Here is a 16,799-nt window from a genome sequence, read left to right on the forward strand (position 1 = left end):
TTTTTTAAGCTTATTTGTTTATTTTGAGGGAGAGGGAAAGCGGGGAGGTACAGAGAGAGAAAAAGAGAGAATCCCAAGCAGGCCCCACAGCCCCACACTGTCAGCACAGAGCCCAACGTGGCTTTCCAGAGCCTCAAGAACTGTGAGGTCATGACCTGATCTGTAATCCAAGAGTTGGATGCTTAACTGACTGAGCCACCAAGCCCCCCTAAAGCTGTAATTTTCTAAATAGCTTTTTTTTTGAACTAAATTTCTGTCTTCCTTTTAGAGAATTACAAAAAATCATAATTATAGACTGTTGATCATTTGATTTGGAACTTAAAAAGAAAAGTATACAATTTAGCATTATTTCTTTTTTTCCCTCACCCCTCCCTCCATCTTTGGTCTTCATACATTGAAATAGTTGGGAATGTAAGGTAATAATTTTCATTGTTTCATGGAATATGTTTAATAGTAAAGTACTAGATATTCTAGGTTAGAGTATTATTAGCAGGATAAATGTGATATTGCAATGTGGCTTATGCATATTTCAGTAGTGTCCTATACAAAATTGTCATTATAACCCTCCTGTATTGTGGCTCTCAAGTATGTCTTTTTATAGCAATAAATTGAGTACACTGGTATTACACTGTGTTTTCAGTAAATATGACATTCTGAGAGATGTTATTTCAAGAATTTTCTACTACAAAAACGTTCGGTTGTTGTAGTTACTTATTTTTTTAATAAGTGAGCGAAGCAGCTGTAATGCAGGTTTCATGATAGCTAATTTTAGTATTTGTAGATTAGCCTCCAAGAGAAGTAACGGGAACAGGGCATATAATTTTTCAACACACAATTTTCTATTTAGTGAACTTAATCTCAGCAATAACCTGCTAATTACAATGAGGTCTTTAATATGATAGGACCTTGATTAACCAAAATGTTCAATTAATAAGGTATGTTAATTATGTTTCGATAAATGAAATAATCAAATTACTTTTTTATTTCATTCCCTGTTTGAAAATTCTTTACTATATATTATTTTGCTATAAAAATGTATTAACATAGATTTTTTTTTAATACTATTATTCTAAATTTTGCAAATGCCCTGGAGATTCTAAATGAGCTTTGATGAACCCCTGCTAACTCTATAGCATTCCTGGAAAATGCTTCTTGTAATGGATCTGGGATGTCTCACTTCTTGGGTCCTGGTAGAAGAGGAAAACGTAGGGAGGTAAAAAGGGCAGAGAAGTAGATACAAGGGAGAAATATTTTTGCCTAATATAAAAATGTAATTTGCTTGGCCCTTTGCTAATTAGGAATTTTATTTGTTAAAGCCTACATTATAGTTAATAAGTATCCTCCTTTTAACTGTAATCAAAAAGCCAAAAGTAGTATTTAGCTTAATATGGAAACGTGATTTTTTTTTTAGTTTGGCTAATCATGTGTAACATAAATTTGCAGAAACCAGCACTTAAATTTTGTTACTTTATTAAGTTACTAATACAGATATCATCTTACAAGCCTACAACCTACTGCTTCGTTCTACTTGAGAGAGGAGGATAGCACTGAGAGAGTATGATAGAGAGCTAGGGTAAATATTTTTCCATTTGGCTTATCTTCTGGAGTAGTACCAACAGTTGGCCCCAGTTGTTTGTATAAATCCTGCAACATGTTTAGGAATATGTTAATCATGGCTATCTGAAGGATTTTGTTCTTGGTCTCATGATTAGTTGCTTAGGATCATAGTAACCACCTCCTGGTTTTTCTCATTTAAAGGTATACATATGTTAGAAACTAAATTGTATAGATGAAAAGAGTGTTTAGACTTTAGGATTAGGTAGTCCTGGGTTTTTTAATATTGGTTTTCATTCTCACTAACTAGGCAAACTTAAATAAGGTGCTTAATTTTTCTAAACCTGTTTGCTTTTACATAAAATGGACATGATTGTGGGATTAGTTAGGATTATTTTTTGAGGGTGCCTAGCATGTAGTGTAAGTACTAAGCAGCTGTTAGTTTCTTTTTGTTGCTTAAATACTAACCATTTCACAAATATACAATATATTAAGTTCCAATCTTAGTTGAAGAATTCTCTGGAAAGCATAGTCCTAGAAACCATAGAGAGATGTTTCCTAAGTGTTCACACTGCTTACTTTTTATAAGAATGCCTTTAATTTTAAGTGGAATATTTTAGGAAATTTGAAAAATACAGAAAAGTATACTTTAAGAAAGCAATCTTTGTAGTCCCACTTTTCAAAGCTATAATCACTGTTAATATTTTGGTATGCTCTTTTTCGTTCTTATTTTTATGTACAGGTTTGGGATTTTTTTTTTTTTTTTTTTTTTTTTTTTTTTTTTTTTTTTTTTTTTTTTTTTTTTTTTTTTTACTGAGGTACTACTGCATGTAAAATTTTGTATGTATCTTGCCTTGTCTTCTTTTAATATTTAACACTGTAACATAACCATTTCCCCATGTTAAAAATTTTGTAAAAACATTTAATGGTTAGGTGTTATTCCATTGAGTGATTAAATTCTTATTTACACACCCATTCCCCCATTGTATATTTGTTTCTACTTTTGCATTATTACAAATAGGCTGTTACAAATGAAACTTATTCTGTATTTCAGTTTATTTCTTTAGAATACATTCCCCATTGTTGAATTACTAGGTTAAAAGATAGGAGCATATTAAGGGGATCAAGGAAATTGTAGCCCTTTCATGAGAAACCACTTCTTTAAAAAATCCACTTAATGGATTTCAGACAATTAATAAAAGTCTTTGTATTTTAATTATTTTTGGAACTTCTATTAACTGAAGAACTTATTAACTCCTTTCAAGTTTAGCCTTTGTTAAGGTGTTTTATAGGGTCTGACAATAGTAGAAAAAGATAAATACACATGTACTTTACTTTAATGAACCCTCATATTCTTTATATGGAAAAATTTTATGGTGCTTTAGGATACCTAGACTTGATGAATAATACAAAAGAATTATTATATTCACCTAAAGTTTTTTTCCCGTTTTCAACTTGCACCCATATTATTTATCAGTATGATGCTGTTGAAACTCTTGTGTGGTAACTGAAAAGGTTTATAAAACATCTTTTCCTAAGTGCAACTGTTTTTTGTTTTTTTTTTTTCCAAAGGCAATATGTTTTTTTATAAGGAGAGTATTCTAAGTAATATTCCCAGTTGCTACTTGCCTTACCTTTATATTCTTTCTTCTTAAAATAGTATTGTTTTAGATTAGTTTGATTGTGAGAAATTTTATACCAGTGTCTAGACAGATCGCCTAATTTACCTGCTTAAATTTCACTCTTAGGAAGAGAGACCTAGCACAATTATTCTTCTTTCATATGCTAAACGGATTAAAAATCCTTAATTAAATGTCATGGGCTAATAAGCATATCTCTCTAGGTATGTATGATAGTAATATTGGGTTATTCTATTCAAATATAAGCACTTTAAAGTAATATAATATAATATTGGTAATACTTGTCATTATAGAACCACTAATGTGTATCAGGTATTGCATTAGCTGAATATTATCTCTCGTGATCACAACTATGCAGGTTGGTTATTTCCTCTTGAAAAGTTGAGGACTCAAAATAAGGAAACCTTTTCTAGATGTGTTATGTTTAAAAATAGCATTTCTTTTAAAAGGAACAATATCAGTCTTGGCCATTAGTTTTTGTTTTATTGTTTAAACTCTTTTTGCATATGTACTTAGACTCTTAGACTCTTAGAATTCATTAGACTCTTCTATATAAATATATCGTACAAGTCTCTCATAGACTTTACAGAGTGAGTTAAACCCAGTAGAGTATGGATATTAATTGGATATACACTTACTTATTAGAAAGGTAGAGCCGTAAGAAAGAAAACCTATAAATTCTCTGGGTTCAGAGGAGGTCATCTCAGTAAATGTTCTCATCTCTAAAATTTACTTAGGGGCACCTGGGTGGTTCAGTCGGTTAAGTGTCCGACTTCAGCTCACGTCATGATCTCACAGTTTGTGAGTTCGAGCCCCGCGTCGGGCTGTGTGCTGACAGCTGAGAGCCCGGAGCCTGCTTTGGACTCTGTGTCACATTATCTCTCTCTGCCCCTTCCCTGCTTGCACTCTGTCTCTTTCTGTCTCTCAAAAATAAGTAAGTGTAAAAAAATAAAAATAAAATAAAATTTACTTATATTCCAAATTGAAATAAAACCCCTTCAAAAGGAAATACAACCCCCTTAATTGCTTTCATTGAAATTTTCTGTTTATTTTATGTCAAAACTAAAGTTTACCTTTGCTTCAGAAAACTAAAGCTGCAAATTGAAATTACTTAAGCAAGCTACTTTCGAGCACTTAAGTACTTGTGAAATTTCTTTATGATAAATAGTGAAAATATGCTAATTATAAATTTATTCAGTAATAGAAAGTTCCTTGTGAAATCTGGACAGTATTTTGGGTTTTTTTGGGTGGGGGGGGATTTTTGTTTTGTTTGAGAGGAGGAGAGGCAGAGGGAGAGGAAGAGAGAATTTTGAGCAGTCTCCACACTCAGCTGGAAACCTGACCTCCCTCCAAGATCATGACCTGAGCTGAAATCGAGAGTTGGACACCTAACCCACTGAGCCTCCCAGGTGCCCCCACATAGTATTTTGAATGAACATATTAGGATCTTTGAGTAGACTTTTCTGGATTTCACTCTGCCTTCTACTCCATTAGTGTGGATTAGGGAAATTCATAGAATTTGTTACCAAGTAAAACAATAAAAAAAGAAAGAAATTTGATTGAGTTGTTAAGGAGTGATGTCAGCAGCTTTTTCAGAAGGAGGAATTCATTAGACTCTTCTCTATAAATACATCGTACAAGACTCTCATAGACTTTACAGAGTGAGTTAAACCCAGTAGAGTATGGATATTAATTGGATATACAATTACTTATTAGAAAGGTAGAGCTGTAAGAAAGAAAGCCTATAAATTCTCTGGGTTCAGAGGAAGTCATGTCTTATTTTGATGAAGTTATCAGTAAAGGATTTATGGAATTAATTAGAATTTAAAAAAACAAAAGCTTCAGCTATAACTTACAGATAACAGTAGGAACTACAACTCTAGTATTTATTATTTTTAAGGATTTGGTATCCTTGTAGAAATGCTTTGTGGGAAAAAAAAGAAAATTTAGTGGTTGAGATGTAAAAGGAAAGCTATAGATCTTGTATTATTACTTGATTAATGCATTCACTTTTAATGTTAGTGTTAGGTGGTCATTTCATACTAAGCAAATGCAGGTGTTTTTAAAAGATTCGTGAATCTCTGCCCTTTAACACTTGTTTCTTCCATTGTTCTCTTTTCTAATGTTCATACTAATAATTTTTTTCTGCAGAAACCTGAAAATACCACAAGCCAACCACCTTCTAACCAGCAAATTGTAGAGGTGGCGATTCCTCATGTAGGGAAATTCATGATTGAGTCAAAGGAGGGGGGTTATGATGACGAGGTACCTTTGTTATAGATGTCTGCACTGTTCTTACTTATGTTTGGCTATTTAATACACATACTTGGGGCATGAATGCACCTTCACCTTTATGTCTATTGCTGCATAACATACAGCTTACCCACCCGTGATCTGAAATTACCTTACCAACTGCTAACAACTTTGAATTTCAAATGAAAGTTTAAGTAGAAAGCTTACGGAATTTGTCAAAAGGATAATTTTATGTTTCCAGAGTTAATTCTTTATGTAGACATATGATCAGTTTATTCTCAGATTGATGGCTATCAATAAGGTTTGTTTCATTGAATAGCAAAAATTTGAATATTTAAAAAATAAGTTTTTCCTATTTCACTTGAATTATGTATTATAATACTTAACCCACCATTTCCTGCCAAAAGATCCTACAGCATGATTGAAAATAGATAGTGGATCTTTTTGTTTCTGCAACCTCCATATGAATGTGAAGTGAGTGATTCATCATTTCTCAATGCCTACCAGTGCTTTATACACTGTGGCAACTCCATTTTATCTCTTCACTCTTAGTTCTTTCTCATCTACTTAGTTTCCCAAATTATAAAGAGGCAGTTTTGCTTTCTGTAAATGGTTCTTGAGACTCCAGATGAAAATGTGCTGTTGTCCTTATCCTATCAGATCCCCCCAGCTTTTCATTTTTTTTCTTAAACCTCTTACATTCGATCTTTTTTTTTATATTTGAGAGAAGGGCCGGTGAAGCTGTTTCTGAATAGTAACACAGGGAAGACCTTGAATTCTATCATTTATTAGTTTTTACTGGCATGGATGAGAATTTAATATATATTAAATAGTTTTTTCCAAGTAACTTTTTCAGCTTACTCCAAAGTTACAATTAATCTGTTAAATAGGAATTAATCACCAAAATCAGAGGTGTCACAAAGACATTAATATTTCTGTGCCAGTGTAAGAGACCATGGGCCATGAGGAAAATGAGAAGCTGGTTTGTGAGATAGGAACTGGTCAGAAGGATTTTCTGAAGCAGATGTTAGATATATTGTGACTCTGAGGGTATAATCACACCCTTATATGAATCAAAGGTTACGGATGCAATCTCTTGATTGCGCTAATACAATAGCTTCCTAGTTCCTTGAGTTGTTTCATTTTGCAGGTATTTTAAAATGTAAACAGCTAAGAATGATAAACAATTATAAAAACAAAGAAACACTTAAGTATTTACCAGTTAATAGCAGTACACTGTTCCAGTTAGCCATTTTATTACCATGTTGGTGCTTGAAAGTTATGGAAACTGGAATTTTTTAATACAAATGTTAATTTATTGATCAAGCACCTGAGTGCTTATTTTAGGGTGAGCCTTCTGGTATTTTAAAAAAGTAGAATTGTGATTAATCATTTAACACTATATTTTGCGCAAATGCTTATGCTGTTGGCAGAGATGCATTGTGTTTTGTTTTTGTAATTGATTGGAGTGACAGTTTAACAGTGCATGTACCTTGGAACTTAAAGTCATGTGGATACAGGGCTGCAGCTTATAGACATTTAGGTTGTAGAATTATGCAGGGGTGCCCAGCCCAAAGGCAGAAGTGGAAGTGAAATTGAGCTCATGCTGAGCTCCTCAAACCTTAAAGAAGAGGCACTTTTTAAAATAAAAACTGTTGCTTGTTCTAAGTGGTTCTCAGAGAGCAGCACATTTTTTAAATTTGTTAAGAGGAGGTGCCTTTTTAAAATTCTTCAGTTCAGAGAGGGTGCCTCTGTGCAGTTTGCACAAAGGCACCCTATGGAGCTAGCTGTGGCCCTGTATGGATGCTTTTGAAAGATACTTAACGTGCATACTGGATCATATTTGCTATAAAATATGCAGTGGTTGATTTATAAATAGTAAAAAAACAAAGGACTTTTAACTTGCATGTAAAGAAATTTGTTTTTATTTTTTACTTTTATGTTAACCATTCAAAAACTCTTACTTTAAATTCCTTGTGGCAGATCATGATGACACCGAACATGCAAGGTATTATCATGGCGATAGGTAAATCCAGGAATGTATATGACAGGTGTGGCCCTGAAGCAGGGTTCTTTAAGGTACAATTAACATTTTCATTTAATTTTATTTATTTTTTTTTTAATTCTTAAACTATTTTATTTTCTTGAATTAAATTTGATTTCCTATATAGTTTCTCTTTTCCTGCCTTAGCCATGGCTACCTGATGATCTGAGGGTTTCTTTTATACATGAATCTAGGACTGATTCTTTCTGTTTGTTTGTTTTTGGTAACCCAGATAATTTAACAACAACAAAAAAGGCATTTTACTTGGGTTACCCTAATAGTGCACCTCTGGTTTATTAGCAGAAATTTCAATTGTGTTTTTATTCTAAGGGAATAAAAGGAATTAAGCAAAAATAGGAACTGAGTAACTGCTTCCGGTATTGTTTATTTTCTTCTCATTTGTAATACTCTTAGCAGGGTTATTTACCTCATTACCTGGGTTTTGTTGTCTCCCGGCTTCAAAGAATGAAGAGATGAAAAATGAAATGAGCAGCAGGCAAAGTTTATTAGAGTGTAACGAAGTAACAATAGTAGGAAATCTCTCTTTACAGAGAGGAGGCATTCGAAGGTCAATACCCAGGACTGTATGTAGGCAAGGGTCTTTGTTTTTTAAGGTTTTGGTCCTTCTGTTCCTTCTCAGGCTGTACCCTTACTGGCTTGATAACTCTAGGTGCTGGGTTGTCCATTCCTGATTGGCTCGACTCCATTGTGTGAGGCGTCAGACTGTGGGCCTACTGTCTCTCGTAGAACATAAGTTGAATGGTTTACTTTTTTTAGTTCGGTATTTTGAGTGTCAAATTCCTGAGGGAAACCTGAGGGGGAGTAGGTGGTATCTGTTACATTCTTAAGAGGAACCTTACATAAGCTGGAGAGGGTTCGTTGTGGTCAGAAGCTCCCAGCGTTGTTCCAAAATAGGTGTTTTCCCCAGGTTCTAACCATCCCCCTCTGCCTATTTTATCCTGTTCTCCCTATCATAATCCTATTAGTCAGTATTCTAATATTTTTTTTTCTAAATTTCACTATCATTTGATATTAAACTGCTTTCTTCATTTGGTTGTTTTAAAAATTATTTGTTCATTTATTTTTGTTTCTTATTCACTTATGTTTTCTTCAGCTTTAATTTTTGATGTCCTTGTCATTTCAAGACATTGAGTCCATCAAGCAGTTGCATTATTCCGTGACCACATCTTTTTTTCCCTCTAATATCAGATCTTTATGGTGTTTTGATTACAGTATTATTGGTTTTATTTTTTTGAAAGATGAAAACACTGTATGTTTTGCTTTGTCATTTTATTTTGATTTACCAAAAATTTCAAGTTTTTTTCACTTTTTGCCCTTTTTTGTGTTTTTTTCTAAAAGTAACAGCAGTTTGCTACAAGAAGCTGTATGCTCCCTTATTTGACCTTAAAAATCTAAAATTTTCCCTTAATTTTCTATACTCTTCCCTCATCCAACTCAGTCTCCAAAAAGTTGCTTATTTTCACTATTTCTTTCATTCTATTGTACAAAAAAAAAGGCCTTGTGCATAGTAGCTTTATATCAATAAACACTTTTGAGCTTGTTAGGATTAAAGTGACCAGCCATCTTGGTGTACCCAGGGCTAAGGAGTTTTCTGGAATGTAGGATTTTAAGTGCTAAACCACAGACTGGTCCTATTATAATCCTATTATAATAGGTGAGTTGATCACTCTATTAAGATCTATAAGAAAGGTTGAAAACTGCTGCTATTGAAAAAAAAAAATCAAAACTTTATGTTTAAAAATTCACCTTTATTTTCAGGTAGTCCGTATTTTCTTTGCTTAAAATGCGCTGAATGTATGTCTTCTAAAGTTTTTATCTATTTCTCATGGGAAAATTATCTGTCATTTACAGTAACATTGTCATTTTTTGGTCAAGTTGGGTAGGTATCTTTGTGTTGAATTGTAAATCTCACTGCTTTTAGTTTAATACCTGCACATATTTTAAAGAGCCAGCTAATTATATACACTACAAACAACAGTCACACTGCACCGTTACTCCCACCATGGTAACAGCTTCCAGTTATTTTATATACTACTTTTGGCATGAATTCCATGTCTTTAAGAAAATATACATGCTTGTATTTCTGTGATTCTTAGTTTACACGTTTCCTGTTGAATTTCTTATTTATAGGATATGAACAATGCGCTCTCCTCACACATACAGACACGCGCACGTGTGCATGTAAAATTTCGTCATTTTGATTAAATCAGAATTCTCAGTTTCTATTATTATTTCTGTGTATGCTACTCAGGATTGAACTAAGCCATAAACATTATTACTTTTACTTTTTTTGTTTCCCTTCAGCTTTCATTTTCTTTGGAGTTGTTTTAGTTTTTGTTTTGCTTAGTTTTCCATATGTGTTACTGATGTACTTTAAACTCTCCACCAGTTGTTTAAATCTCCTTGTATTCTGTTGTCAGTTTTAACTTCTCAGGAGCTTCAGTTTATTCTGGAATAGACTTCTTCTGGAATAGACTTATAGAATAATAGACTTAATAGAAGAAGTCTGTTTTAGAAGTCTATTCCAGAGCTTTGTAAACTGCTTTAGTGACTGCATTGATTTTCCTTTTCCCCCAGTATATAACTGATAACTTGGGATCTGTATTCACCATTACCCTGGGGATGCCCTTTACATCTTGTCATTTATGTATTTTCTATATTTCATGTATTTCTCTTTTTCGGTTTTCCCTTCTGATTTTTGAGGCAGCAGTAAATCTCTCAAGTTTATATCCAAGTGTATTTATTTTCATCTATCTGTAATTAAGGGATATATATGTGTGTGTGTGATCTTATGTAAACATTAATCAGTTGATAAATAATGTGTATTTTTGATATAGGTAGAATGATTAGGTTTTTGAAAATTCTAGCTGGTAGTATATAATTTTAGAAAATTTGTCATGTAAATAACAAAAGTAATATGTACACAATGCAGTCTATTCAGTAATATACACGTGTCTAAAATAAAACTAATAATGGCAGTCTCTGCCACTGCCCTGTGTAGCCACTGTTACCACTGTGTAACCTTTCTGATTTTTTCCCTTTTGTTTATACAAACTTGCATATAGAGGGAAATTTCTTTTCATTTTTAAATTTTACTATGAACATTATTTTGTAATTCATATAACTCAAATATATTGTGGTCATTCTTTTTTTTATAGTGAGTATTAAAGTGAAGACAATATATCTACCATATTATCTTTACTATCTACATTTGATATTCCATTTTATATATATATATATATATATATATATATATATATATATATATATATACTTTCACTTATTATATATTACCCTTTTTATGGACATAAGTCATGTTGTTTCCCAGCCTTCCATTTCTGTGTAAGCTAGTTTATGGTACCTTTAGTTTATGGTACCATTTTTCATAAAGAAGTTTTAAAAACACTGTGCTTTCAAATCTTTCTGCTTCTTTCTGGATTCTGGAGTTTCGTTGCTATATAAAAAGCCTTCTTTCACCCAAAGTATAAGTTTTCTGCAATAGTTTTTTTTTTTTTTTTTTCCAACGTTTATTTTTGGGACAGAGAGAGACAGAGCATGAATGGGGGAGGGGCAGAGAGAGAGGGAGACACAGAATCAGAAACAGGCTCCAGGCTCTGAGCCATCAGCCCAGAGCCTGATGCGGGGCTCGAACTCCCGGACCGCGAGATCGTGACCTGGCTGAAGTCGGACGCTTAACCGACTGCGCCACCCAGGCGCCCCTCTGCAATAGTTTCTTAAAGCATTTTTCTTAATAAATTTTTATTTTATGAATTCAGATGTACACACTATTTACAGTTAACTCTGTAACATTTTATTTGGGTTTTCTACATTCTCTATTAAAATTTTTTATTATATTTTTCTTTTTTGTACTGGCTTCATCACGTTTGATTTTATGCTTATGTTAGTTTTAATTTCTATTTTTTTTTTTGTACTCTGGTGTAGTTTACATAGTAATTGTCTGTTCCATAAGAGTAAGTTAGAACTTGAAAAACATATGAGACTAGCCCCTTTTTTGGTAGTAGATTTTTTGATAATTTTTTTGGTTCCTTCCACAGTGATTGGCCTGTTAAAATGTTCTGTTTTCTTGGCAGTTGATTCTAATCATTATCAACATTCAGTATTAATTCACAAAATGTGTATGTAGCACAGCACTAACATATGATCACTGCTTCTGTCTTTTTCCCTAAATTAGATGTAGTATATTTTTAAATCTTATTTTTTAATGCTTAGTTTATTATCGATGAGGAAAAATGAGGAAAAAGGTGTATATGTCTCTATATCTATCTATCTATCTATCTATCTATCTATCTATATATATTCTGTCACATTACCAAAAAAAAATATTTATTGGGTTTTTTTATATTAAGCTTTTTGGCCATGAGAAGTTTTTCAACTCTGTGCCTTGTTCTATATAAGGACTTATTTATGTATTGTGATTATATCGATTTTAAATGTTACATATGTTTGCTAGTGGTAAAACCATATGATGAAATGTTTTTTACTGATAAAAAGATAATTTGGTGAATAAAACTTCTGTCTGGGTAATTGAACTTGTTAAGGTTTAACCTCTTAATTAAGAAGAGTAACCAGCTCAGTCAGTCATGGTTACTGTATCAACCACAGATCCTTCCCCATGGGAGTCTGCCCCCCTATAAACACATAATATAAGAGTTAATAGGCAGGCAGACCTGGAAGAATAAAATGAGGAAAGATGCTTACCTGGGTTCTTTTCCTCAAATGGACTTTGTTATGATTAGTTTCCACTGTTAATAGAAAATCCCCGAATATAGTGGTTTAAAGAGAGGCATTTTTGTCATGTAAAAATGAAATTCAGAGAAAGGCAGTACAAGACTGCTATGATGAGCAAATATGAAAGCCAGAAGGAAAATATTCACACAGTACTTGTTGCTTGTATGTGTATGTGTACAGTGGGTGCAGTGGGTGGGTCATATCATAATTATAATCAAGGGATTTATATACTTTTTTTTTCATTTACTTTGAAAGACATTAAAATTTTTTTGCCTTTTTTTTTTTTTTGGCCTGTATCTATTTCAGTGTCCTAAAGATTTTAATGAAGTACTAACACTTCTGTATTAATGAAACTTTTTTCTTTTAAGTTATTTTATGGCTTCATAACAGTTGTTCCTCGTTGACATAATTTTATCAGTTCTTTTTATTTTTGAAATGCCTGTTATTATTACCCCTTTGTTTACTCAAAAGATATAAGAATATATTTATTATCACAACATAAAACATGCCAAAAAGTACAGCTCATGAGTGTGCAGCTCAGTGAATTACAACAGAGAGGACATGTCCGTGTAACTACCAGTCAGCCCTAGAACATTATAGTACTTCAGAAGCTACTTTTGTTTCTCATTCCTATCACCGCTACTTTCTCCCACTACCCAAAAGCAGACATTATCAGGACTTGTAACAACATAAGCAAGTGTACTTAATACACTTGGAATCTTGTAGTACAGTTCCTTTTTCGTCTGGCTGCTTTTATTTAAGAACGTGTTTGGAGCTTTAGCTATGTTACTGACTGTAGTTTATTGATCTCATGGTATCCCACTGTATGCCAGTACTGTAAGTTTTTTACATCCTGTTGATGGGCATATTCAAGATGTATTTATTATCTGCTTATATCAAGGTTTTGTCTTAAATCTAATGTATGTAGCTGGAAAAATGATGGACTGAGTTTCTGCCTTACTGGAGCTTATCTTTTACTGGGGAAGCCAACACTAGTTAGAATTTTAATCAGTATGATGAGGGAGTGGTTTAACTTGGAAAAACATACAATGGGAAAACAGAGCTGGTATCTAGAGGGGGTTTCTTCGAGAAGTACCTCCAAATAGTCCAAAACATAACATTTTGACTAAGGCATCTTTTTTGCACTGACTTGAAATACCATCTTTATTACGTATTAATATGTAATAATCCACTGATGTATTTTTCTGTTTTTGAACACTACATGTATGTACATTATGGGTCATTTATAATATATTTTGATGTTTTGTAGGAAAAACACTTTGTTGTTTTTGTTTTTTCATAAATGAAAAGTTTGGCAAGTCTCTCTTTTTTTGGATGATTTTAGAATCACTTGCCACCTCTGTCCCCAAATCCTTTCAGAATTTGATTGCACTTGCATTATGTTTATGATGAATTTAGGGTGAGATGGATAAATAACTTTTTTTTTTTACTATTTTCAGTCTTACCAAAAAGAAACGTGGTATGCCTCTTCATTTTTAGTCTTCTGTTATGTCATTTAGTAAGGTTTTCTAATTTTACTTTAGTAATGGTCTTATACCTTTCTTGTTTATTCCTAGATGTATAAAAAATGTTTGTTTTTATGAATTGAATCACTTACCCTACTTTTCTATCAATTTATTGGTATGATAGGTAATGGGAGAGCTAATTAATTTTATTTGTTTATATTGTATCTAGTTACCTTATTGGACTCTTCATGTTTTTTACTAATAAATTTTTACTTGAGAGTCTTATAATTATTTCAGTATACTCTCTCCCAATAATTATCTTATTATTGGGATAATTTTCATATACTTTTTATTTCATCACTGTTTTTATTTTGCTGACCAGACTTTTCATAATATAGTTAAATACTAAAATAATGGTAGTAAGCTTCTTTGCCTACTTTGTGATGTTAATGGAAGTGTCTCTAGTGTTTTGTTTTCAAGTATGATGTGTAGTATTGGTTTTTTTATAGATTTCCCTTTACAAATTAAATACATTTTCTTAAATTCATAGTTGAGACTTTCTTCTAAACTGGTTGGTATTGGAATTTAGAAATATTCTAATGCATCTGTTTGAGATGTGAACAGATTTTTCTGTAATTAACCCTTGGAATGTAAAGATTTTAACATTTACCATCCCCTCTTTTTTAACCATTGTAAACACTTTTTATATATTCTTTTTATACACAGTGTAGTTTATCAAAAATAGATGAGTGTTGGCATCTGTGTTTATAGATAAATTGATCTATAGTTTTTTAAAATATTTTTTAATACTTTATATTCATATTATTCTGGTCTTGTGTAATCATTAAGGAGACTTTGCCCTTTTCTCGGGCTTTGGAGGACTTTAGATAGAGACATCATTTGGTTCTTGAAGATATGACGTAACATCACATCTCTAAAACGGTGTGAACCTGATTATTGCATACAGATCTTGGGCAACTATTTCAGTTTTTCTCCAGTTTTACTGTGTCTCTTCAAGAACTTGGTACTTTTTCTACCTTTTAAAGCAATTCTGGCCATTTCTATTTTCCTAGATGATTATCTGTTTAATCAAAAACTTGTAGTTTATTGGCATACAGCTATATGTATTATTTTTAAATAAATTTTAAAGCTTTTTTTTTTGTATTTTTGATATTGTCACCTTTTTAATATCTGGTGTTGAATTTTCTCCCATACCTTGATATTTCATCCATATTTTTGGAAAGAAAAGCTTTTGACTATTTCTTATCTAATTGCCACATTATTTTATTTCTTCTATCTTGCTTTAATTTCTTCCCCCAGCCCCGCCATCCCCCAGCCTCTTGAAATGTGTTTTTTCTATAGTGGTTAAGTTGGAATTTTCCTTTGACTAGTAGTCTGGCTATGTCCAATAGTTTTTGATATCTTATGATCCCAATTATTAATATAATTTTGAATCCTTTGGCCCAAGAATAATTTGAGACTATCTTTTTACTTCCTAAGAGTTTAGTTTGGGAGTTGTCCTTTTTTTTAAATTTTTTTTAAATGTTTTATTTATTTTTGAGAGAGACAGAGACAGAGACAGAGACAGTGCAAGCAGGGGAGGGGCAGAGAGCTGGGGAGACACAGAATCTGAAGCAGGCTCCAGGCTCCAAGCTGTCAACACAGACCCAAAGGCAGGGCTCTAACCCACAAACTGTGAGATCATGACCTGAGCCGAAGCAGGATGCTCAACCGACTGAGCCACCCAGGCGCCCCGGGAATTGTCTTTATTTTTAATTCCTATTTGTATTGCATTGTGGTCAAATACTATAGCCTATATGATTATAATCCCCTGGGATTTGAAGTAGGTTTTCTTCAATTTTTTGGTACATTGTCAGTTTTTTAAAAAGGAGTCTATAAATATATAATTTATACATACACACACACACACACACACACACACACACACACGTATTCTCTCTCTAAAGTCACCTAACCTTATTTCACAGATAAGTGCATTAAGACTTGGAGAACTTTGTGACTTTTTTTATGTCACAATTAATAAATGGTATACCTAGCTTTTGAACCTTAGTCTAACTGATTTTCCCTTAGATCTTATTGCCTCGAGAATATATTGTATATTTGGTATCTTCTGATGTATGTATATAGTTACATCAAAATAAAGTTTATAAAAATTATACATTTAGAATATTTTATAATATGATTTAGAAAGGTAGAAAAAGTCTAGGTAGAAATTATTTCGTCTTTGGAACTGAAGATTTCAAAAGAGAGAAACTAGTCTCATTGAAGGGTCATCTGTAGATAGATGGAAAACAAACAAGAAAGGACATTATACATGTAGAGAACCTAAGAAACAAGGGCATGTGTGCATCTGTGGGGAAACCAGCCTGACCTAGGTTGAGAGAAGTCTTTGTTCAAGAGTCATAGGAAATAAGACCGAATAGGTAACTTTGGACCTGATTAGTGGGACCATGTTAAAGGTCTGGTGAAAGATAATTTTAAAAATTATTTACAAAGCAGTTCCATCACCTAGTGACCAGTATTAACATTTCATTTTGTATTTGTGTAGTGGTTTCATTGCAGTATCTGTGGTAATTAATTGCCTGCACAGGCAGCCAAAGTATGGAAAGGACAAACGTTAATTCTAGGGGAGTATTTTGAGGCAGTAGTGTGAATAAAATTGAACAACTCAGCAGTGTTAACTTTACTTATAATGATATGGTGAAGAACTCTGCTAAATATACCGGCATGGAACATCTGTTGAAAATTTGAAGAATTAAATATGATTGTGGTATATTTTAGACATCAGAAAACCTTTTTAGAAGGCAGTTCATAAATAAACAAAAATAATTGATAATTATAAAAAATAATTTGTGCTGGTAAAAAGTGTTTTATGTGTTTGAAAAATTACTTGTAGAAATTTAAATGTACCTTACTACGTCTTCTGGATTCAACATCTATAGATTGTAACTTTGACATTTACTTATGAAAATTGGGATAATCTTAAATAGAACATCAAGAGATAAACATAATCTTAAAATAAAAGGGGGATATATATTCCACCTCACTAAC

General features: G+C 32.6%; 1 protein-coding gene across 4 annotated transcripts in view; it reads left to right on the plus strand.

The window, feature by feature from the left end:
- The window catches only part of USP25 (ubiquitin specific peptidase 25), a 153,513-nt gene that overhangs the window by 117,713 nt on the left and 19,001 nt on the right, over positions 1–16,799 (plus strand). For 2 of the 4 annotated variants that reach the window (XM_030328636.1, XM_030328633.1), the window contains 2 exons: positions 5,346–5,459; positions 7,431–7,526. The exons of the other annotated variants lie outside the window; for them this stretch is intronic. In XM_030328636.1, the coding sequence (XP_030184496.1) occupies positions 5,346–5,459; positions 7,431–7,526 (210 nt within the window). The remainder of the gene's footprint in view (positions 1–5,345; positions 5,460–7,430; positions 7,527–16,799) is intronic. 4 annotated transcript variants of the gene reach the window in all.

Source organism: Lynx canadensis, chromosome C2 (assembly GCF_007474595.2).
Source record: "Lynx canadensis isolate LIC74 chromosome C2, mLynCan4.pri.v2, whole genome shotgun sequence".
Classification (NCBI taxonomy): domain Eukaryota; kingdom Metazoa; phylum Chordata; class Mammalia; order Carnivora; family Felidae; genus Lynx; species Lynx canadensis.